The sequence below is a fragment of the Myotis brandtii genome, unplaced genomic scaffold (genome assembly GCF_000412655.1).
Source record: "Myotis brandtii unplaced genomic scaffold, ASM41265v1 scaffold187, whole genome shotgun sequence".
Taxonomy (NCBI): Eukaryota; Metazoa; Chordata; class Mammalia; order Chiroptera; family Vespertilionidae; genus Myotis; species Myotis brandtii.
Window position 1 is genome coordinate 3,036,023 of NW_005356944.1, and position 25,703 is coordinate 3,061,725.

A 25,703-nucleotide genomic window follows, 5' to 3' on the forward strand; every position below is an offset into this window, starting at 1 on the left:
CAGCTGATCGATGTTTCTAACACTCTATCCCTCTCCCTTCCTGTCTGTAAAAAATCAATAAAAAAAACTGTAACAAACAACAACAAAAACCCACGTTTCTAATCTAAATGTCCCTTACAGTTTAAAGTTTCAAATTTCATAGATTTAAACCCCACTATTATTTCAGTAATTATTTTTGCACATTGTGTCCACTCAGTGCAAAGGCTTCGGGGAGCTGACTGCAACAGAACACATACAGTCCAGAACCCTCCAGAGTTGAGTCAACCCATTGCCAGAAATGGTGAAGACGGAAAGAGACTTAAGAATGTTCCAACCTCTGTAGCATTGCTCTGAACACTGTAAACAAGAAACATCTTTGTTCTTATGTGATGTTACAGCTCAGTATTTATTCACAGTAGGGAGAAAGGGGAATGGTGTGTGGAGGGAAGAATCTGGAAAGGAAGAAAATGAAAGAAAACACTAAGTCACAAACAAGACAAATGGGTAGTTAATAAGGCTCACAAGTAATTTTACAATGAGTGCATGGATTACAGGTGGTCTTTTTGTAACCACAAGGTCTCCAGGCACCCTGCTGCTTGCTACTCAAGTGACCACCCAAGGAGAAAATGGTAGCAGACTGTGTGAATTCCTAGCAGGGGCCTGGGTGGAGGATAGGAGCTGTGAACCTTTGGCCTGTAGGAGAAATACAAGGACGAGGTTTGGATCAGGTGGCCTGAGGAGAGAGCGCAGCATGGGAAGAGGCCGTGGACCAAACTGTGGAGCGTCCTAGCAGTTAATGCAATAGGACATGAGCCTAGAAGGAAGGAGAGAAGGAAAAGTAGAAGAAAAGAGACAGATTTTTACTTTGTGTCCCAGCTGCCTTAGGGAAGGACACATTTCAAAATAGGTGAGGGCCCTGTTAAATGCTGCTGAGAAGTCAAAGTAATAGAACTGAAAATATACTTTGGACTTAGCATCATGGAGGTCCTAGTGCTCCGACATTTTCAACTACCAGCAGGCACTAAGGTCTACATATAAAGGGCTCTGGTGGGTGAAAACAGAATGTCAATCACTTCCCACCTGGTGACTTCCCAGTCAGTTCTAGATCCTCAGATCAGAGCAGGGTGCAGGTAAAACAACCCACCAGAACACGAGGACTAGCAGCACTTTTATTCCTTTATTATCTCACCTCTTTTTGATGTGTCTTATTTTAATAACTAGTACACAATTTAGTAATTAGAAAAACGAGTGTATTTATATGTGTACAGATACATACATACATACATACATGTGTGTTGTGTGTATGTGCACACTTGTGCGCACACACTCCTTATATACAAACTTGGGAGAGTATGCTCAAATAGAAAAACGAGTGTATTTATATGTGTACAGATACATACATACATACATACATGTGTGTTGTGTGTATGTGCACACTTGTGCGCACACACTCCTTATATACAAACTTGGGAGAGTATGCTCAAAAGTTGTTTCCTCCCTGGAGTGTGGAGGTAACTGCTCCAGTCTCCCCACTTCTGAGCCCCAAAGAGAGGACAGGATGACATCAGTGCTCTTGACCTTAAGCTCTTTTCAATTTATACATTTCAGAACGTGGGGGCATTCTAACTCAAATCTTGTAATTGAGGGAGACACCTTTCTACCTGGGTACCTTGCATAAGTAAAAACACTCCTACCTGCCCGGGGAAGAGGCCACTGAAACAACTGGGCAGTGGTGACGCGACACAGCAGTGAAATCCAGGAGGCCTCCACCAGAGTATCATGCACAAATGTTACCTCAAACTGCCATCTCTTAGTCCCCCAAAATGCTCTTCAGGTCACCCAAAAGACACCAAACATGCACTACCTCAGTAGGAACTGGAAACACCCACTGTCCTCTCAGGCTTACTGAGGTGGCTCCCATACACCAAGAGCCCATCCTCTATGACAGACAGACAACTAGGGTCCTTCAGATACTGCCCCACCAGAGTGGCCACAGTCGGCTAACATGGTTACACCTCACACAGATGCAGAATGGATTTCATTACTTACTTGAAATTCATTTTCATTCTGAGCTTGTTCGGATCCCTCCTTATTACAGGACCTCTATGAATGAGAAAAAGTAAACACTTCCGGTGAGATGGGGAACAATCAGCAGACGCTAACTTTGCAACCACCAGAACAGCCATGGGTAACAAAACATCACAGATTTTTAAAGAGTGTTTCTCAGTCCACTGATGTCTAAACTGCACCACCAGTGTCCAGCACTAGTACCAACACCCGAAGAAGCGCTTCATTTCTTTACAGGAAAGGGATGTGCTGTTGAAACCAAGCAGCTGTGATTCTCAATCACTCTGGTGTACCACTTCACAATTTCATTGCTGGAGGAAAGGCAACAGAGGGCGCTCTTCCAACGAGGCCTTCCATAGACACATGGTCAAGCTGAGTCTGCCCTATTTAGCCAGGTGGCTCTTTACCTGGAGAAAGGCCTTCTTTCGGCAAGAACAGGGAGCACACACATGCCTGTGCAAGTGTGGTCAGCACAGAACTCACAGTTCAGAAGAAAGCCCTGTGCAGGCAGGTGACCTGGCACAGAAACTGTGCGGATGAGCCTGCCAACTTGGTACTTTCGGACTAACTCCGCTTGTTCCTCTCATTATAAATTTGTCCTCCACCAAGAAGAGGTTTGTGCAAAAAAAGTCTCTAAACTTATTTCACATATTAACATATAAAGGAATATTTTCACATCACTTTCCGCAATGAAATTGCAAATGACTGGTAACCAGGATTCTAGCAATAACAACAACTAGATCATGAACCACCATCTTCCACTCTGGCTACATTCTTTCTTCATGGCCCGGACCATTTCTTCTCAAAGCAACCCCCACCCCAAGTGCTTTAAAACCTTCCTACTATCTTCTAGCCAGGGCCTGGGGAAGCAAGTCAGAAACTTAAGTGTCACGTCAAAAGTCTATACTCAAATATTGCCTCTAAAAATATATTGTTAAAATTAAACTAAAGTCTGCTTATGTCAGACACAGAAGGAAGCCCATAAAGGAAGCTCTTTAAAAAGTTAAGGTAAAAGATTCTTGAACACCCCATGAAAAACATACCTTTCCATTCCACAGCTTTATCAAAAACACCTGTACCAAGGGTAGACAGTGTGGACAGGAAAAAAATGCCACGTTAAGCAACACCAGCTACTCTAGCACCATTCAAAAAACCTAGGGATTTAAAGCAACAATCCCATCCATCATACACAGAAGCAACATTCCACAGACGTTTTAACATGTTTTGTATAAACAGTATATGTTCTAGCTTACTGAACATAAAACTAAACAAAATAAATATTCATGTGCATGAAGCTATCTGCAAAGACCTGCACTTACATATACTCGATAGTGTATTTACCATACAGTTAAGCACATTTTGTATAAAGTACAGAAAATACAAATGGGATATAAAACGTTTTGTGTAATTTGCATCTCTCTGATGAAAAGGTGGTACAGGTTAAATCCCGTTACAATGAAAATACTATTTCAGAAATACTTTTAGACCTCTGCTGATGGCTAGGCGTACGATGTGATAAATCTTAGGAGGGAGTAATTAGGTATCATGAAAGCTTTAATCTAAAATACTCTCATGATTATGCTGTTACCTTAGACTTGGTCTCCTCTCCCCAGCAGCCTACAAGGTACTTATGAATATGGACTCCATCTTTGATTTACATCTTTCCCAAAAGCACCAAGTAAATCTTGGTGCTTAAACACTTTTTGGATGGCATGAATAAATGAAGTTTACTCTGGCACCATGAAGTTCAAGGTGGCTAGCTCAAGGTGCAACCTAGGGTGATGAGCTGACAGTTACGGCAAACTCACATCCATGATTCCAGCAGTGGGAACACTGGCTACAGTGTTAATTGGAACACTGAATGGGGCGGAAATGTCCCCAAAACATTATATTCTTTTGCTTTTTCTCCCCAAGTAAAGTTAAGTGTAAAAGAAATTCTATTATCTGATATAGCTGATACTTTGTAGGGAAAGCTTCAAGACAAATAAGGAACTTGGATATCTTACTGAAATTTGTTGTAACTGGATTTGACCTGTACAGAGTTCTAAATGACTATGGTTATTCCTAGGCTGTTATTACTCAAACTGTATCTTCTTAGAGAGATACAGTTAATGGGTTATTAAGTCAACAGAAGTCCCTTTTCCTTGTCTAATGGTGCTCTCAAAAGCAAGTGACTTCATCCAAAGTTAGAATTGGTTTAGTTCCCAAGGCCATGACTTTTGAACATATTAGCAACCATTAAGTGAAAATAACTTTCCCACCCTGCCCACCCCAGTCCACCCCCAAATGCATGCATTACTTCTGCCATAAGAGCACCATCATGAAGGTAAGATGGACTTCTGCTATAGTCAACCTTCGGTTCTGTTTCCTCAGTACAGAATGCTCAGGTTCCCTCAAACCTGGGAATGAATCCAGGAAACCTCAAAACAAGAAGATATTCATGAAAAGGTGAGAGAAGAGGCCTCCTCCTGAGTTAAGCCAAGAAGAGAGATTTACACTGCCAAAAGGTCAGAGACACTTCTGTCCTGGAAGACAGTAAGTAAAATATATCTTGGAATCTGTGGGATTTTACTTCAGAGGAACAAATTTATCTGAAGAAGATATCAAATATATTGTAAAAAATTTAACATACTTCAAATTTTTTGCCAGCCTGCACATTCATAAAAATTAGCTTTCACAGCTATAAAAAAAAAGCTGAAAATTTTTATATTTATTAAAAATTTGAACACTGACTGGTTATTTAATATCAAATAATTACTAAGATTTTTTTTAATGTGAACATTATTCTGATCTTTTAAAAAATCACTTTAGATACAGACTGAAACATTCATGGAAGAAATAGTATGGTGTCTGGAATTTCCTTCAGAATAACCCTGGAGAATGAATGTGGGCAAAGAGGAAAGAAGACTGGTCAGAAGGAAAGATATATGTTGGGCACTTGGGTTTCATTATATTCTTCTGGTCAATTTTTGCTACATCTGAAATTTTCCATAATAAAAAGTTTATAAAAGAAACAATGAAATTTTAAGACTTAAGAAGTCATAATGCATCAAATAGACACCTAATTTTATGAATATACTAAAAACCACTGAATTGTACACTTTAAATGGGATAAAGATGTTACTACAAAAAAAGAAGACACCCAGCGATAATTAAAAATGTACTGCCACTGGCTTCCTTCCATCTTTCTCATTCTTTTCTTCCTATTTTTGTTTTCAGAGAATCTATTCATTATAATCCATGTATTCATTAGACTGTGATGTAGGAAATAAAAGACTAAAGTGGTAGCAATAATAATAAAGAGGTATGGTTTACATTTTGCTTTAATATTATAGAAGATTTTAAAAGCTGAAAGAGATTTTGATTGGCCAAGAATATTTAAATTTAAAACCCAAATTCCTAAAAGTCTAAATTCTAAGATGAGAGGATAAAGGACTTTCACTTTCTTTTGGGGGGGGGGGGTTGTTTTGTTAAGCCTCACTCGAGGATATTTTTCCATTGATTTTTAGAGAGAGTGGAAGTGAGGGGCAGAGACAGAGAGAGAAAAACATCAATGTGAGAGAGAGACATTGATTGATTGCCTCCCGCACATGCCCCAACCAGGGCCGGGGATCAAACCTGCAACTGAGGTATGTGCCTTGACCAGAAATTGAACCCGGGACCCTTAAATCTACAGGCTGACACTCTATCCACTGAGCCAAATCAGCTAGGGCAGGACTTCCATTTTTTACTTTACATACTTCCATACCTCAAAAAGTGTTTAAAAGTATATGTTACTTTTATAATAAATATATTTGGTTCAAGGTTTCCAATGTTGCTTTTTCTGACAAAATCACATTTAAAAGGCTTTTGAATTTTAAAGACGACCATGAAAAAAGTAAATGTTCATATTACAGGTTATTAGTTTTCAAAATGTTCTATTTAGTGATTTGCAGAGATAAAAATCCATTGGTAATAAAACATCTTTAGGAGCTGGGATAAGAAAATACCACTTGATTGAATTGTCATATATAATTTTAGTGTTCAAAAATGTCCTACTTTAAGTTACTTAATGTCTCACAATCTAATCAGTTTATTTCTTTAAATTTGTTTAAGCCATTGGGCAAGACTAGCTCTTATCAGGGGCCAGTTCTTAATAAAAGGTTCCTCTAATGATGAGGGAATCAGCTTTATGACTAGACTACTTTAATACAACCACAACATTTGTGAGACTAAACCAAGCAGCACGTGCTTTTCCCCAGAGTCTGTGTATGTGTGTCTATAAATAAATTAGTCCCAGTGGCATGAAGTGGCATACAGCTATCCAAATGTCATTTGTACTACCTGAAACATTTATCTTCAAAATATCTTTAAAGATCCAATACTGCTGAGCGGCTGGCGGGGCAGGCTGGGAGAAGTGATGAGTCAACTACAAAGAAGGACATGTCATTCAATAGTGTAATAAACTCAAAATGCTACCTAAGAAATCAAATCATCATCAATTATAGATAATGTCATAAGGAGGTAGCCACTATGTTAAATACAATGGTGGCTACAGAGATTTTTTTTAGATACAAATAAAAGTGTTTTTATAGAAACATGGAGGACATTCTCTTCTTCCCAACAGCTCGTCCCCATCAAAAAATAACTAAATGGACTGTCTCTTTCAAAGACTGTCGCAATATGATAAAGTAGTTGGTTGTGGCCTTTAAAAATGCTTTGGACCCCTAGCCGGTTTGGCTCAGTGGATAGAGCATCAGCCTGCGGACTGAAAGGTCCCAGGTTTGCTTTCAGTCAAGGGCACATGCCCAGGTTGTGGGCTCGATTCCCAGTAGGGGGGCATGCAGGAGGCAGCCGATCAATGATTCTCTCTGATGTTTCTATCTCTCTCTCCCTCTCCTCTCTGAAATCAATAAAAATATATTTTTTAAAAAGTGCTTTGGAATCCAGAAATGAGTGAATAAGAAAGAATAATCCAAATGTTAGCTAGACTCAACCTCTAGGGCATCTAAGATGTGGTCCAGGAAAATCCTCTCTCTCCATTGACCTGGGATTACACTTGAGAGCTGAGTCCTGACCCACACCCAGTCTCTCATATTCATCCTGACAATAACAGTTGTTCATCCTCTTCTGAATGCTCAGTAACACTGGACCTGGAATGACATGGGCTTTACTGTGCAGCCTGCAGCTCTGAAGACTTCTAAGATTCACCCTGGTTTCTGACCACACTCAATTCTCCAGGAGAGAACAGATTCTCAGCACAGGGATGGCACCTGTCACCACGCCTATTAATGATGGGACTGGATTCCTCTCTGCTGAGCTGGGGTGGAAAAAGCTTGAGAATCTTAACTCCACAGAAGGTACAGCAGTCATGCGGCTGTTTCCATTATAATTCTGCAGCACGCTTTCTTCTTAATGTTACCATGGACCCTAACCTTACTTCTCCAGGATTTCTAGGAGTTTTTCACTGTAATTATATTTTTTATGTAAATTATTGCTTTTATGGTTTCTTACAGCATTTCCTGAAAATATTTTACAGAACATATTTAAATGTTAGATGACAATGCCATGATTTAAAATAGAGCCTATGTGATTATTTAATGAGCACATATGAATTATGAGAATTTAGACAGACAAGTAAGTTGTAATATTTTGCGGTAGTCTCTAGAGTATCTTCAATTATCCCAAGGAACATTCTTGGGAATTTTGTAAAATTGGGTGACTTGATGAACATCACAGGAGACTAGAACTTCTACGGACTAAGCCAATAAAGATAGGTGAGCAGCTCTTGGTAAAGAAGGCTCCTTTCAGGACCTTCCCAAAATGTATGTCTGACCCAGGGTAATCAGCTGCCCCAGGACTCCTGAGGCATCGGAGGTGAAAGTACCTTCGGCATAAACAGCCCAAGGGTTGACGTGGAAGCAACCTGTTTCCAGGGAGAGAGAGTGCCCTGGCTCCTCAGGCCTGTGTATGCTTCCACACCGGATCAGCATTGCTGAGCTTGAGAAAGCTACCAGGGACCCACCAAAGGCAGGAAAAAGGATACTAGCTGATCAGACAAGGAAGAAAGTTTGTTTCCAACTCTGACCAAAACCTCAATACAATGCTGGAAGTGATATGAAGGAAGAAGGTTAACACTTCAATTGATTTCTCAGGTTGAGGCCCATAAATTTCTAAAATAACTGAATGTCTGTCATTTTCTACTGAGGAAACAGAAGAAGGGGATCTGATTTACCTAGGACAAAAACAAAGCAAAACCCCTCAAAAAACAAAAAGTGGAATATTCAATATATAATATTCTGACATCTTAATCACTGAACCTGTTTAAACACAGCACAAACTGTAGCTGGTGCTACTTAACAAAAGCATTACAACTTTCTTTTTAAAAAGCATTTCTTGAAACCAAGAACTAAAAGAAGGAAATTAAAGCTGTAGAGAATGCTCCAACTTCAGAGGACTCATACTATACCGTGAATCGTGTCTGTCACCTGGAAACCAGAGTGCTCCAGGCACGATCGCATGGACAAGCCTGCAGCAGAGAACACATGCACATACAGCTAAAGTGGTACATTACCCCCAATGCCCTCATGCCACCCAACACAAAGACATTCCTTCCCAAGAGGGGTGGGCTGCGGTCACATCATCGTTCCAGGGGCCAGAAATCTGTATTGGTTTCATGCTATAAATCTCAAACACGATTTAAGACCAACAAGACAAAGACACTTTGTATATGTCAAAATTAGACACAGTTGTGTGTGGTTTACTTAGTTATCAAAAGAAGGCACCAAAGCAGGTATGGAAGGACTACAGATCATAATTTGGTGACTATCTTTGTCGAGTTGTAGCTAAAAGAAATACTAGGTGGACCAAATGGGAATACAAAAGTAGAAAAGTTTGATTTCTGAGAGGGAAGTTTGACTACCTTAGATACAGATATAATTACAGCATACTCAAAGTACAGTGGAATTTGTTATTTTAAAGCAGAATAAACAACACAACTTAAACTCATGATAACCTAATATAATGAGAAAAATATATAGAATTCAGAGTATTCAGTTACCAGGGACATGGCTTTCAGTCACTTGGGACAAAGTGGGCTCTTTGTGAAGGGGCCTCAGTCATACTGTCTGCACAGTAAAGGTGACCTTAGTTGCAAAGAGAAATGTCCCATTTCTCAGGAGCCAATAGTTTACTAATAACTATCTCTGCGCTGTTCTATATTTTATTGTGGGTTAATTTTTAATTAAACTGGGGTTAAGAGGAAACCGGGAAGAGCACATTTTGTTTTCTGCATTCAAAAAAGACCATGTACCAAATTTTAATCTTCAGAATCACTAACACATATCTGCGTTGTGCCTTGATACCTTTAATTGTATTATGGTTAGTACTCAAACAAGCACTAATATTAGCTTTCTATTACTCAAAAAAACAAAACATTTCCCAGACAACACTCGAGAGATCTTTGATGTATATTATAAACATCCATGCCTGTGAGACCGTACAAAAATGGTGAGGCCAAATCTCTCTATTCATGCACAGGAGGGATTGGCTCAACAGTCACTGTTCTGACAGAGGAAGGGACAAAGCAATCCTCTGAGACTTCCGCCAACTGGCACAGGTTACACTGAATGAACAATACGTACTGACATTTGTGTCTTCCACAATTCATGATAAATAAGCAAACTGGTTATTTGTAATCAGCCAAACTTGCTTCTTTGAAAAGGCTGCTACTGGACGCTGCAGAGCTCATGTTCCTTCCCAGTATCAGAAAGGAAAAAAATCAAGTTACATTTATAGCTAATTTTATCATGTCAAGCTCTTTTCTAGCAATGACATTTCTTACCACAATGGCAAAAGTTAAACTAGTACTTCTTCTCAAAACTCCTATTAAACCCAAAACAAAACAAAAAACTCCTATTAAACCATCCTACTTTAAGGTAGGGGCAATTTTATAGTTGAATTCAGTTTTCATCGACTACACAGCGAATGTAAATAACCTCCTCTGCATTAAAATTAAAATTAATATTAGAGCTAGTCTGTGAAATAGACACTAAATTATATTGACATGTTATATTTTAAGATTACACCAATATTTTTGTTTAATAATTTTCTATAAATAATATTGTACAGCTGTTTTTCAAAGCTGTGTTTCTTTTATTTATATTCTCGAATGGACACATTCTTTCCCTTGTCTAACACAGGACTTTTAATAAGCCCCTTTTAAGGGACACAAATCCTAAATAAGGCCTCCAGGACACAATTAGGAAGTCTGCTTATAGCTCATCTTATATAAAATTAAGGGACAAAAACTGGGCCTTAGACCAATTGGAAGGTTTTACCTTGGCTTTCTGCTACTTAACCCTTAGTGAACTGCACCAAACAGGAGCCATTTCCCTGCCACTATGGAAATAAAGGAAGTTAGACATCTCACAACACCAAGGTACGGAAAAACAAAAAAGTTGAGAAATATCTCATTATTTCAAACCAAGTCATTTGTAAATGACTATAAATATAAATCAAAGAATTATTTCTATTTAATATTTTATTCTCACAGAGATTAAAAATGTCAAAAGCTTAAAACAAGGAGAAAGGGGGAAAAGGAACACACTAAACTAAACTAGTCGTTCATATAATTAAGCAAAACAGCAAAGTATTATGAGAAAATACATATTATGTACAGTCATCAATTAAGATATTTAAAGGAAGGAGCTTATTTTAACCCACCTCAAAAGGATGCTACAACTGCATTTATATAGCCGATTTAGGTTATACCAATTATATTTCTATAAATGCACAATCATGTGTAGAGATGTGTGTGCTTTCATCTAACATAAAGTAAAAAAGGCAAGTATAATATTTGCACTGTACTACATTTAACTCTGCCTTCAGCTATATATCTTAATGCCAATCCTGACAAGTTACTGTCAATTTTGGCAATTTTGTTGTTTTGGGAACAAAAGTGTCATTGTAGATTGTAAATATCTCTCCTTCCCTTATAGGCCAGATTCAAAGAGTTTATAAGATATCAGAAAATTTTTAACTGAGTTGAAAATATTTGGAAAAGAATTTACATTCATGATAAAAACCCTGACAGTGTTGTGAAAGCTCAGCTTTTAAAGCACATGACAACTGCTGCCTGGCTCGCCTCTTTCTGGTCCTCAGTCTACCTCTCCTTTCCTTCTCTCTTACCGTGGTCTTGTCTGGGAGTCCCTGCATTTCCCCTCCTAGTGTTGTCAAAAGTAGTCTTAATGTCTGAAAGTCTAACTGGCAACAAGTGCCCCTGATAAATCCTGAAGAACCTGGGGACCAAAAATATTTAAATTTGAAGCTGTAGGTTTCATAGTTTTACTAGGTTCAAACTTCAATTTCTAAAAAAAAGGATACTTGAACTAAGGACTCAATCGAATAATTATGCTGAAAATAGGTTCCCACCTATGAGGCAAAGAAACAGTTTTTCCCCCCAAGAAAAATGAGTTTATTGTCTAGTAAGTAAGTCAATCATGAGACAGTCCACACTGGCTTATTACCCACCCTGTCAGCTACTCGTTTCCTTCTGTGCCCAACATGCTCCAGGCATAGTTTCCAGCTGTCATCAGTAGATGCAGTTTCAGAAATGGAAACTAAACTTGTCTAATAAAAATATAATCCAGAAACTAAATGCAGAGTATCCCCCTACCAATTAGAACTGTATGTAAAATATATTCCATTCTATTAGTTTGGTAAGAGTTAATTCCATGTTAAGTGGCTTCAATTATTCTGCTATTTATTTTCAGAGTTACCCAATAGTCTATTTTTCCCCTTAAAAACAAATAGGAACATAGAATTCTGTTAAAACAAATTCTATTTCCAGACATTTCTATTGTACTTAAGTACTTACTATAAGGTAATAATTCTAGGCTGCTAAAAAATTTAAAAGGACAACATACTAACTACTGAGAGTGAATCTCTGTTAGGGAAAGTCACAGGCTGTGTTGTAGCTGGCTCTTACTAAGTGACCTCCCAGTAAGGCAGCATGTTCTAGAGCTGTGCTGTCTGATGCAGTAGCAACCAGCTACATGTGACTACTTCCATTTAAGTTAATTAACATTAAATACAATTTAAAAGTTCATTTCTTGGCTGTACTTGGCACATTTTAAGCATTAAATTAGCCACATGCAGCTGGTGACCAGCATCCTGGACAATACAGATCCAGAGCATCTGCCTCACCTCCATCATCACATCTCTGCTCTAGACAGAGCACAGGGCCTGCCACCCCGCTTAGTCTAGCATCTAGAGGAGTGCGGAATGCATATTTATTTATTTTAATTATTCTTTTTATTGGTTTGGGAGAAAAACAGCACTTTGTTGTTCCACTTATTTATGCATTCATTGGTTGCTTCTTGTATGTGCCCTGACCAGCGATCAAACCCATACCTTGTTGTTTCGGGATGATGCTCCAACCAACTGAGCTAGCCTGCCAGGGTCTAGGAGTACACATTTAAAACATTCCTATTTAAATTATAAATATAAATGAAAGCCTCATAAATCAGATTTAAACAATAGTCTTCTATCACATGCAATTCTAATAGCTGGTTATTAAAGTGTTTTAAAACTATTGCTTAAATCAAAGCACACAAAAACAAACAGAAATGGGGTTTGTTACAGAATGGAAAAGTCCTCAAATATAGTGGCTAAAGACTGACTTTATTAAAAGGGCCGAAAGGACATCAATTGGGTATTTCAAAAACTGTGATTTGAAATTGCAACTTGATTAGATTAAAAAAACAAACTGCCTGGCAAACACAAAAATCTTTTCTGCTTGTGCATTGTCAGGGTCAAGGTCAGCTGCAATTCAGCTGTATATACCTAACTGTAAATGGCCTCAGATTTCCTCAGCAAAGTGCACACAATCTCACAGCAGACTAACTTGTTTCCAGCTCTTTCAAATCCTAACCACTTTCACAGCTTGTCAGGGTCAAGGAAAAATTATCCAGTGAAAAGATTCAGTCAAATTATGACAAATTTTTAATGAATTAACATATAGAGTGCCAATCTTAAGTATTAATATTTCTAAACATAATCGAATTATCATAGACATGGACATAACCTGCTTTTTAGATTGAGCTGAGACTAGTGTTTTAAAAATTAAGTCAGAAAACTATTCTCCATTTTATAAAGATAAAAAATGGGCCCTTCCAAAGAGGATTTAAATGAGTATCAAAATTCTACCACAGAAATACACCCACCAAACATTTGTCTATGTGGTCAGTAAAATGGTCAACTCACGGTATTAAAAATAGTTTTACAAACCCAGACATTTGGGATATCCTATAATAGATTAAGACAATTCAACAAATAAGGTACTTTAATTAAAATTAGATTCAATTATTTAAGTAATATAAAAATTAGGAAAGATTGTAAATCTAACAAATTTAAAGTTTTAAAGAAATCTCCAAGGAGGCAGTTAATAAATTCTACTTCCCTGAGGTCAACTCTGTCCACTGGGACCACCCTGTAAAGCCTGTGATCATGCTATAAAAACAACTTCTCCACATCAGAAGTTCACAACCTAAGTCTGAGCTGAAAACCCCGAGCATCATCAGGCACTCTTTAAGATTTAACCAACATTATACTTCCTGTGGACATAAAGCTAGGAATGTTTGCACTAGTTTCCTAATAAATAATAAGTAAAAACAGGAATTCACTTAGAATAGAAACAAAAGCCAAGTTGTACAGCCCAATTAAAATAAAAGTAATATATTTAAATAGCTTTAGTAACACTACTAAAACATTTAAAATCTCTTCCCAGGTAGTTTAGGAAAGACAATTAAAACTGTTAACAGGTCCCTCCCGTCCCTAAGTAGCCCAGGAACTCACCATCTTTAAAATCGCACCATACAGCCGTAGGAGCACTTTCCGAGGCTCGTCACCAACGGTGGCCACAGTGTCAGGTAAGGAGCACAGGAACAGCATGTTACTGAGGCCACCTCTGTGAGAAATAAGAGGATGGTAAATACCTGTATTCTGAAGGTCAACTAAGTCACTCTCCTTGGATAACTATGATGGATGGGAAGTGAGGACCCCACAAGCATTGTTCTAAGTCTTCATTCATTCTCTCACGATACTTGCAACATAAATGATTAACTCCACAATTTTCAGATCAATTCCATGATTCAAAACTAGAGGCCCGGTGCACGAATTTGTGCACCAGTGGGGTCCCTTGGCTCGGCCTGCGGGATCAGGCCAAAACTGGCTCTCTGACATCCCAAGAGGTCCCAGATTGCAATAGGGCACAGGCCAGGCTGAGGGACCCCACAGCCACACAATGGGGGCCAGGGAGGGACGTGGGAGGTTGGCCAGATGGGGGGGGACCACAGGAGGGCTCCAGGACATGAACGGCCCAGCCCGTCTTGCCCAGTCCTAATCGGCCCGACTCCAGCGGCAAGCTAACCTTCCGGTCAGAACGTCTGCCCCTTGGTGGTCAGTGCATGTCATAGCGAGCGGTTGAGCGGCCTTAGTGTATCATTAGCATATTACACTTTGGTTGAACAGACGAAATTAGGCTTTTATTATATAGGATAGGCAAACCCTTCCCAGTCAATGGGGGCTCACTGGTCGAGTGTCAACCTATGAACCAGGAGGTCATGGTTCAATTCCCAGTCAGAGCACATGACCGGGCTATGGGCTAGATTCCCAGTACAGGGGGTAGTCCATTGATGATTTTTCTCTCATCACTGATTTTTCTCTCTCTTCTCTCTCTCCCTTCTTCTCTGGAAAAACAACAACAACAAAAAACAGGCAAATCCCCCAATCTGTCCTTCTAGATTAGCACTGGGGGAGAGGTTTTTTTTTAATCACATGTGTGCCCCACACATGGCACTGGCCTCTGGAGAATGACAAGGACCAGGAGTACTCTCTCCAGCACTGGCAATGGGGGAATCCCAGATGCAGTCCTTCAACCCCACATTCTTTTATGATTCCAAACCTCCATTATAGCAGATTCCATTTCCTCCAGAACTTTCCATTTGAAGTACAGTTCCAAGATCTACCTCTTCCATGCCCATGTCAGTAAAAATTTCTCAACCAATTTTTTAAAAAATACATTTCATTGATTTTTCAGAGAGAGGAAGGGAGAGGGATAGAGAGCCAGAAACATCAAAGAGAGAGAAACATCAATCAGCCGCCCCCCGCAAACCCCCCACTGGGGATGCGCCCACAACCAAGGCACATGCCCCTGACCGGAACCGAACCCGGGACCCTTCAGTCCGCAGGCCGACGCTCCATCCACTGAGCCAAACCGGTCAGGGCTCTCAACCAATTTTGACTAACAAGCCTTTTCAAAAAACCTGCAACATTAAGTGATTCTTGGAGCATTCAGAGGAAATGCAAGATCTCATTACCCTAACCCTTCCATTTTGACTAGTGAAGACAAGAAACAAGTTACAGAGGTCATTCAAACAGGAAGGAATAGCCTTGAGGACAAATCACCTGCCTGGGTTGGAAATGACTGGGTATAGAAGAAGGCTAGCTAATGCAGAGATTGGAGTTAAACTGCAGAATAAAAAACAGTGTACAATCAGGAATTACAGGCAAGAGGCACCTCACCTCTACTAACTTCAGAACCACTAAATCCTAACTAGTCAATAAATCTTGAGTAATCTATATATATAAAAGCCTAAGTGACCATTACACAACCGAACCACCAGAACAAACAGTCAACCAGTTGCTATGACGCTCAACACAGGAGCTGCCCCCTGGTGGTCAGTGCGCTCCCACAGCCAAACTCCCACAGCCCCTCCCTCCCCCCGGGTTGGCCGGCCCCCTGATAGGCCTCGATCACCAGCCAGGCCGAGGGACCCCACCAGTGCACAAATATGTGCACCAGGCTCTAGTTATTACATAAGCACAGCACTCTGCTAGAAGCTAGGGTAATACAAAACCAAAATAGGATCTGGTCCCTGCCCTCAAGAAATGTCCACTCTGATGAAGAAAGCAGACATAAAACTATAAGACAGAGTTCAAAATCAGGGGACAGTGTTTGCAACTATGTGCTTCAGCACATCCTGAGCCTGTCAGATGCATCCATATTGGATGACAGTATATAACCAACTTTTGTACAAAAAGTTACCAGCAAATCGAACCACAGCTTTCTAGAATAACATCCCCAGTCAGGGAGCCACTATTCCTTGTTCCATCCATGAACAGTCCAGCCTAGTCAAAATATGATGCCAAAAGGCTAAAATACAAAGCTAATCTAAATCACCACATGCCCAATTATGTAGGGATTTGTGAGCATACAATGACAAGCACTGTCAAGGAATACAAAGCAGCCCTAGCCGATTTGGCTCAGTGGATAGAGCACTGGCCTGCAAACTGAAAGGTCTCGGGTTCGATTCCAGTCAAGGGCACATGCCTGGGTTGCAGGCTCAATCCCCAGTGCAGGGCGTGCGGGAGGCAGCCAATCAATGATTCTCTATCATCAATGATGTTTCCATATCTCTCTCCTTCTCCCTTCCTCTCTAAAATCAATAAAAAATAAAATAAATACAAAGCAAGAGAGAACACTTCAACTTGTGTAGGCAGTAAAGATAACAGGAATTTTTTTTGTCTGGAGGTTATTAATGTTGCTACATCGACATCAGTCTAACAACTCTGACAGTTCTGCTCCTGTGGCAGATATTCACCTCTCTTTCCTTGCTAGAACCCAGTTTTATTCCGCCGGGAAGTGCCCTGTATCAAAACTATACTTAGCAGATACTTTTACAGCTAGGTGGGCCCATGCTACCAAGTGTTGGCAAATAAAACGTAAAAGGCCGTATTTGTGTGACTTCTGGGAAATCAACATAAGACAAGTTCCCACTTTGCCCCTCTCTCTTCCCCACCTTCCACCCTAATAAACAAGAAAATGATGGTGTGTCAATTGCTGAGCTATTGTCTCTGAGCTCCAAACCCATCTGTGTTTTCTGCTATGATGCCGGATTGGGACTATACCAGTTCCAGATCTCTGTGATCAGATGCTCCCCATTGGGTATGGGCAGTGGGGCCCTGTGGCACTGGAGGGGCCTGGAAGGCAAGAGGGAGAAGGTATGTTGCTTCCTGTTCCTGTTGGCAATGCAGTAGCAACACGTCAGCCCAGCCATGGCAGCTGTTCCACAACCAGCCCCAGAACACCCTCTCAGAGGTACCAGCTCAGAGGTCTGGGCTCTGGCTCCACAGGGACACTTCTCAAGTTGAGATACCAGCAATAGTTAAGCAGTGCCCTCTCCTCGGAGGCTGTATCCTAATTCTGTGGGGCCCTCCTCAGAACTTACAGGTTCTGATAACTCTGACCTCTTCCCTTTTGGTTCTCCAAGGCCCAGAGTGGGGCTGCTTCATACAATTAATTATTTTAATCACTTCTGCCTTTTTGGTTCCCTCCACACCTGTCCATCCAATTCCCTATATTAAGTTCTCTATGTCAAAGTACCTAGTATTATTCCAGTTTTTTTGCAAGAGCCTGACTGGCACATATGGCCAGAGCTTTCGCAGCTCCTTAGATTATGAGAATAAGGGCCACATCCTAGGAATGGCAGAGCAGTTAGCTGGAAGGAGCCTGCATCCCCATCTAGCCTGTGGAGCTTCCAGACTGGCCTGGCCTGGTGACTTCTGGAGCTCTAACACAGAGGAAAATACATTTCTATGTGGTTTAAGCTACTGTTACTCTGGAGTTTTCTGTTATAAGTACTAACTGATAAAGCCTATCACCACATCCACTAACTTGAGTTCTTCCAAGCTGGAAACTCCTCCTTCTCTGCTATCTAAAAACTACTTACCATTTAAGACCAAGTTCAAAGTCCAACCTCCACAAGAAGCTTTTGTCATCTTCCCTGCTAGCTCCTTGAAGGCCAGGGTAATGTCTACCTTCAATTCTTAAGGCCCAATAGCCTCCAAATTGTGGATGCTCAATAACTATTTCCCAAAAATGACAACAAACAGCAGCACTCTTGTCCCACTAATTCTCTCTTCTCCAAATTCCTCCGTTATGTTTGAAAACTGCTTATACTGCTCTCTAATGATTGGGAAATTAGTCTTAGCTCCCTAATTAGACTGTAAGCTCCCATCTTCCTGTGGATGGCATCGTGCTAAGAGAAAGACCTCAGGCTTCAGAACCAGGGAGCCTGGCATTCAAATCCCACTTCTGCCACTTATTAGCTGTGCAATCTTGGGCACATCACTACTAGTAAACCTCTCTGACCCTCAGATTCACTCCTTTATAAAAGAGTAGGACTTCATTAGTCACTATAAGGGCTCAGAGTCATGAAGTATTTGACAAGGATTAACTCGTTTCATCCTCCCAACAATCCTACAGGTGGACACTGGTATCACCCCATTTTATAGATAAGGAAATTGAGGAACACAGCAAGAAAGGAAGTGACTAAGACAGGATTCAAACGCAGGTGTATGGCGCCAGGGTCCTTGCTTTTAACTCTGATGCCACAAGACCCAAGAAAGAAAGCTAAACATGGTAACAGGTGCAAGTGGACACCAAGAGCCTTACATCAAGACTAGACTGTACAAACCTGCACAAAACAAATGTCTTCATTTCCTACAGCTGCTGTAACATATGACCGAAAACTTGTGGCTTAAAACAGCAAATTTACTATCTTTTAGTTCTGGAGTTCAAATGCCTAAAAAAAGGTCTTCTGGGGCTAAAATCAAGGTGTCAGCAGAGCTGCACATCAAAAGTATATCCCACATTTCAGGAAACACACACGAAACTAAAAACAGACTCTGAGCTAATCAATTTCAAAGGATAGGGGCCATTAAGGGGAATGCAAAGTTAATGTTTAATGGGCACAGAGGTTCAGTAGTTTGGAAGGACAGAAACATTCTTGAGATGGATAGTGGACACAGTGACACAACAATGTGAGTGTACTTAATGCCACTGACTTGCACACTTAAAATGGTTAAAACTGTAATAAATTTTATTTTGTGTATATTTACCACAATTTTAAAAAAAGGAATGAATCACTGATATGCTATAACATGGATGATCCTTAAAAACATAATGCTTAAGTCACAAAAAATCACATGCACTCCATTCATAAGAACTGTCCAAAACTAGGAAGTCAATAAGACAGAAGTCAGATTAGTGAGTGCTTAGGGCTAGGGAGGCAGGAGGCTAAAGGGGACAGAGTTTCTCTTTGAGATGATGAAAATGTTCTAAAATTGATTGTGATGGTTGCATATATCTGTGGGTATTCTAAAAACCACTAAATCGTACACTTTAAATGGGTGAATTGTGGTATATGAATTATATTTCAATGAAGTTTTTTAAAAATAAGAAAATCGACTTTTTCCTATGTAATGAGTTTTCTTAAGCTACTAAAAAACCTGAATGTGCTTCCACAGAAACAATGTGTCCGGATGTAAATAAAAGTCATATTTAAGATTTTTTTTTTCAGTAGCTGAAGAGAAAGCAATCACGAGTACCTGGGAGCCTTCACAAGAGTTAAGGATCTATTTTCCCCAAGGCCAGTTAGTTGTCTACCCCAATTGAGGAGGAACAGAAAGATAAGGGAACTCAAGGTTCTAGTATCCCCATCCCCCACCCAGCAAGCAAGTGGAAAAGCAGATGGAAGGTGCGGAGACAGAGGATACAAGGACCCTTCACCTTTCTTTTCAACTGGGGGGCAGGGCCTCATGTGCACAGCTATCAGAATTGCCCTGCTGCTCCAGTCACAGCCAACAAGGGCTTCTGGCTCCCAAGCAACAGGACAAGCATTAGTTAAAAGTCCTAGTTCTCCTTCCTGTCACATCCTCTTGAAAGCTCAGTCAACAGAGAGAGCAAACAGATGAACTACTGTTCTAAGTTGTGTAACTCCATTCAAAGTTTATCCCCGTACTCCTAAAGAAGGAAGGCAGGCAGGCCAAGCTTGGCCAGAAACAGGCGCACAACCTGGAAATCCTTCATCTCTTATATTATCTGTAGCCTCTGTTGCTCAATAGGCCTTAGTAGGAGGAAGTAAACCATTGATTATGTTTTAATGACAATCAAAATAAAAGGTCACCATTATGGATGATGCAAACTGTGAAAACCATCCAGAAATAAGCCAGTTACCAATGAGCCAAATAAAATGACTAGGAACAAGGAGATACATTAGGAAAATATGCTCAATAACTATTTATTGAGTTAAAGTTTAATCAAGTTCCTCTTAATTTGCTACTAGGTCACTGCAAGTCAAACAGAAATGATAGCAAAAATCCAACAGCCCAATATATGGCATAATTTGTCAAGATTATCTGCCCTGGCCCTGGCGGGGTAGCTCAGTTGGTTAGAGTGTTGTCCCAATCCAAGGTTGTGGGCTCAATCCCTGGTCAGAACACATACAGGAATCAACCAATAAATGCATAAATAAATGCAACAACAAATCAATGTTTCTCTCTCTCCCTCCCTCTTCCTCTCTCTAAAATCAATTACAAGGAAAAAAATATCTGGCCAAGTTGATATTTTATTTTATCCCTGGAACTCTGAAGGATTTCAAAGAATTATGAATTCAAACTAGAAACTTTGAATTGAAACTACAAACTTTATCATCTGGCAGGGACAGCTTTATAATAAACATACACATCGTAATTAAATTTAGGAGGCACAACATACTCATGAAGCAAATAAAATGAAAATAACACATTCATGTCACATTCAACGTGTGAAAGTGACACGTTGGAAAATGAAGAGCAGAGTCACTGCTGCCAATTCTAACCAGCGTCCTCTGGACCTAGCTGAGTGTGCTTCACCAACCCCCACCTAGCTTCTTTTATAGATTATTAATCAGATATAAAAATAAACATTTCAATTTCTCTTATATACAGCTAATCAAGAATTAACTTACACCCTGGCTGGGTGGCTCAGTTGGAGCATCGTCCCGTACACTAAAAGGTTGCAGGTTCAATCCCCGGTCTCTGTGTCTCTCTCCCCCCCCCCCTCCCCCAACTCCTTCCTTCCCCTCTCACTTCCTCTCTCTCTAAATATCAATGAACATGTCCTGGGATGAGGATTTAAAAAAAAAATTTTTTTTCAGTAAATTGTGCTCCAGTGAATTGAAACCTACCTACAAAATTCCTTCTTCTGGTCACATAACAGACGACATTCTGTGTACTGTTTATGTTGGCCTCCTCTGCCCTGAATTTCCTGATCTAGCCCTTTAAAAAGCCAAAATGTTTTTCATTCATACCAATTTATAATAAGAAAAACAAATTTGTTTCTTGGTGACTTTTCCATCCTTCAACTTCAGCGAAAGTTCTGGATTTAGCAAACTTTATTTTTTTCTTCCCCCACTCGACTTTCTCTACATTAGCCCCACTGATCCAGAGCCTACAGCATAATCCTTCCCAAGCCCACTATCTTAGTGACTATCTTAGTAAAGACTCTGGGAAAACTGATGTTACCGACACCCAGGGCAAACCCATAAAACCCCCAAATAAGGCAAGGTTAAAGTTTAATCAAGTTCCTCTTAATTTGCTACTAGGTCACTGCAAGTCAAACAGTTTACTGTAACATCAGCATACAGTACAACTGATTTCAAAACTTAATGGCAATTTGTAGATTTTTCAAGGAGAAGTAAAACAGACATTTTCCCCCTATGAGGCAAATGAGGAAATACCCTTCATTTCAGAGGCCTATCAGCTCACCAAAAGGCGCAGCTCACCAAAGTGCTCCCCCTTGAACAGATAGATAATAAGAAAAACCCAAGTGTAATGTGAGGAAGCAAAGGAAGGTGGCTGTGACTGTAAAATACGGTCCTGCCACCTCCTCGCTTTCTAATGTTCAGTTCCTCAGGATGGAACACCACAGCACAGCCCTGAAACGCATCATACCCTCACCAGCCACAATGCTATAGGGCAGTGATTCCCAAAGTGGGCGCTACCGCCCCCCGGTGGGCGCTGCAGCGATCCAGGGGGGCAGTGATGGCCACAGGTGCATTTGGGGGCGATGAGTAACTGCTATTAAAATTTAAAAAAAATTAATTTCCAGGGGCTGAGTAATATTTTTTCTGGAAAGGGGGTGGTAGGCCAAATAAGTTTGGGAACCACTGCTAGAGGGGCAAGATGTCATTTTGGTTCTATAGCACATATAAAGGAAGCAAAGGTCACTTCACAAATCCCAATAGAGTCTATTATAGTATAGACTATTACCATCTTATCAAAATACTATCATCTTACTGAATACTACCATCAGGTGTTGGCTATGAAAACTATTAACTTTGGTGCTCTGAAAAATTCACTTAAGACTCTAACTATACTCCATGTGTCCACCTGTGAAAGGAAGCCAAATCTGAGTCAATGATGTTATCAAAACCTGTTCAGTCCCATGAAAAAAAAGGAATATTCTTGTAGATGTGATGCATTCCAGTTGTATCATGTAACCCACTTGCACCCATCAGCACTTGTGAATGTCACATCCTAGGCCTCAAGCACCCAGCCTGCAATAGGAAGCAGGTGGTAACTCTGCTGTAGAACAAGCGTGGACTACAGTTACCAGGTAATGTACAGGGGCGAGTCTTGGAGCTCGTGTATGTATTTACATCTAGGAGACGCTTTAATGTTTGCAACTTAATCTCACAAAAAATGTTTCCAAGTATACAAGTAACAAACAATTTACCCTCTTAACCATGTTTAAGTGTACAGTTATATACTCACATTTTTGTACAACTATCATCACCATCCATCTCCATAATGCTTTTTTTTCTTCTTGTAAAACTAAAAGGCTGTATCCACTAAAGACTAACTCCCTTTTCTCCCCTCCCCCAGCCCTTGGAAATCAACAGTCTACTTTGTTTCCATTTATCTGACTACTCTGGTGACCTCACAGAAGCCAATACAATATTTGTCCCTCTGTGTCTGGCTTATTTCACTTAGCATAATGTCCTTAAGGTTCATCTATGTTATAGCAGGTATCAGAATATCCTCTTTTAAGGCTGAATAATATTCCACTGTATGTAAATGTCACCTCTGCTTATCCATTCATCCATCAAAAAACATCTAGATAAAAACAAACAAACAAAAAAAACCCATCTAGATATATTTTGCCTCACCACTGTGTCTCAGTGATTGAGCACTGACCTATGAACCAGGAGGTCAGTTTAATTCCTGGTTTGATTCCGGTTAGGGCACATGCCTGGATTGCAGGCTTGATCCCCAGTAGGGGGCCTGCAGGAGGCAGCCAATCAATGATTCTCTAATCATTGATGTTTCTCTCTCCCTCCCTCTCTTCCCTCTGAAATCAATAAAAATATATTTTAAAAAACAAATCTATACATATTCCAATCATCTGGGAAAGAATTCATATCTAGGTGAGGCAGCTCAATGCTCAATGATAAACCCAAGAAACCACCTGCTCCAGAGAAACCTTTAACACAAAGATTTTCTTCTGCTAAGTTATCTGGTTTGCACCTAACCAACTGTATTTTGCTGAAAAACAAAAATGGCATTGAAACCACTGCAAACTGTCCGTAAGTCACAGGCATCAAGTCCAGCACACATCCTAAGTCTCACTAGAGCTTAGGGCCTGGACCCAGGAGTTTCAAGAGCATCATCTAAAAGTCAAAATGACTAAAGAGCCTGGCCAGTGTGGCTCGGTGGTTGAGTGTCGACTTATGAACCAGGAGGTCAAGGTTCAATTCCCAGTCAGGGCACATGCCCAGGTTGCAGCTCCATCCCTGTGGGGGGATGTGCAGAAGGCAGATGATGGGTGATTCTCTCTCATCATTGATGTTTCTATCTCTCTCTCCCTCTCTCTGAAATCAATTAAAAACATAAGTTAAGCCCTAACCGGTTTGGCTCAGTGGATAGAGCGTAGGCCTGTGGACTGAAGGGTCCCAGGTTCGATTCCGGTCGGGGGCATGTACCTTGGTTGCGGGCACATCTCCAGTGGGGGGTGTGCAGGAGGCAGCTGATCAATGCTCCTCTCTCACTGATGCTTCTAACTCGCTATCCCTCTCCCTTCCTCTTTGTAGAAAATGAATAAAATATATATTTTAAAAAAAACATAATTTAAAAAACAAACAAACATGCCCTGGCCGCTTCCGCTCAGTGGATAGAGCGTCGTTGGCCTTCGAACTGAAAGGTCCCAGGTTCAATTCTGGTCAAGGGCACATGCCCAGGTTGTGGGCTCAATCCCCAGTGGGAGGCTTGCAGGAGGCAGCCGATCAATGATTCTCTCTCATCATTGATGTTTCTATCTCTCTCCATCTTCCTTCCTCTCTGAAATCAATAAAAATATATTTTTAAAAAATTAAACAAACAAAAGAAAAAACAGGCCTTTGCTGGCTCTTTGGGCAAGTTACTCAGTGCCTCTAACCCTGTTTTCTCAGCATAATATAATGTATCTAATAGGGGTTTATGTGAAGATTACATGAGATAATGTCAGCTGCTCATATTAGCACCAACCACAAAGCAAAGGTTAATCTTTAAGAGTATGGCCAGATGGATGAAAGAGGAAAGCTCAATCTTCAGTCCTCTATTCCAAGGTTGTTCAACCTCAGCGCTGTTGACATTTGGGGCCCAATAATTCTTTCTTAGGGGAAGAGGAGGGGCTGTCCTGTGTTGCCAGCTGTGGAAGAACCAGGAAGGAGAACATGGGCAGCAGTCAGAGATGGACAATCCAAGGGACTAGACTGAAAAAAACAACCACAACAACAAAAAAAAACACCCTCCTGGAACAGATAAGCAACTATAGCAAGGTCATAAGATACAAGATTTAATATACAAAAGGCAATCGCTTTCCTACATACACACCAGCAATGAACAAGTGGAAAGTGAAATGAAAAACACAATTCGGGGATTATCTAAACACCTTTTGGTTTTCTTTTCTCTGCCTTTTGACTCAGTGCTCATAAGCATCTCTGTGAGAGGGGCCAGAGGCACAAAAAGGAAGTGAAGCTCAGTTAAGTTTGCTGCATTTGCAGCTCCGGTGAAAGACTGGGCACAGAAAAGGCATCGAATGACTAAAATTGGATTTAGGGATTCTCGGTGGCAGCCAACCAGTTGCTAGATACTGCCCTCACCCTGGTCAGCCACGTCAGAGAAAATTCGCAGAGAAAAAAAAGAAGACCTCAGTTTAAAGGTCTAAATGGAAGGATGCACACTGAAATGTTAAATGGTTACCCCCATGGGAACAGAGTGGAGACAAAAATCAAGGGGGTCTTTATGGGTGAACATGCACACCCATACGTTTATGATTAAATTTAAATTTTAAAACGTTTAACCTTAAAATAACGGGGTGGGGAGGCAGGAATTCCTTCTACTTTACCCCCAGTGATTTTTGGAGCCACACCTCCTACTTTGCTTAGTAACACACCTAACGGGTTTGAACAGCGTTGGGGGGAATGAGCATATGGTACCCCTTCACCGCTAACAGATGACTCTTCCAAAGAAGAGAAACAAAAAAAATCCAACCGTAGACGCCAGGCACTGGAAGGAGAAGTTACCGAGTGATTTTTGTAAAGCCAGTCATCACACCCCTCCTCCATTTAAGATCCTCAACCGCAAAGGAACTTTCTAGGCGTGTTTTAAGCCTCTGAACGAAATGTACTACTTTGTGACCGAACGGTATTGTTCTCAGAAGAGGAGACCGGCTTTCCCACGCAACCGGGGAAAAAAATACTTTATTTATTTATTTTTTTTCCCAAAAGCCTGCCTCTTGGAAGGTCTTGGGCGGC

At 40.5% G+C, this 25,703-nt stretch overlaps 1 protein-coding gene across 4 annotated transcripts in view; it reads right to left on the bottom strand.

Annotated features, from left to right (window-relative positions):
- Positions 1 to 13,944, bottom strand: part of CHKA (choline kinase alpha) — a 30,170-nt gene extending 16,226 nt beyond the window's left edge. Inside the window, exons 1-5 of one of the 4 annotated variants that reach the window (XM_014538117.1) lie at positions 9,669 to 10,142; positions 8,495 to 8,554; positions 6,370 to 6,454; positions 3,090 to 3,119; positions 2,029 to 2,082 (exon numbers count right to left, since the gene is read on the bottom strand). In XM_014538117.1, coding sequence (XP_014393603.1) covers positions 2,029 to 2,082; positions 3,090 to 3,119; positions 6,370 to 6,378 — 93 coding nt within the window. In that variant the 5' untranslated portion in view covers positions 6,379 to 6,454; positions 8,495 to 8,554; positions 9,669 to 10,142. Of the gene's footprint in view, positions 1 to 2,028; positions 2,083 to 3,089; positions 3,120 to 6,369; positions 6,816 to 8,494; positions 8,555 to 9,668; positions 10,143 to 13,881 lie in introns of those variants that run through there. The other 3 variants (XM_014538120.1, XM_014538119.1, XM_014538118.1) reach the window with 3 other exon arrangements.
- Between the last annotated feature and the right edge of the window lie 11,759 nt (positions 13,945 to 25,703).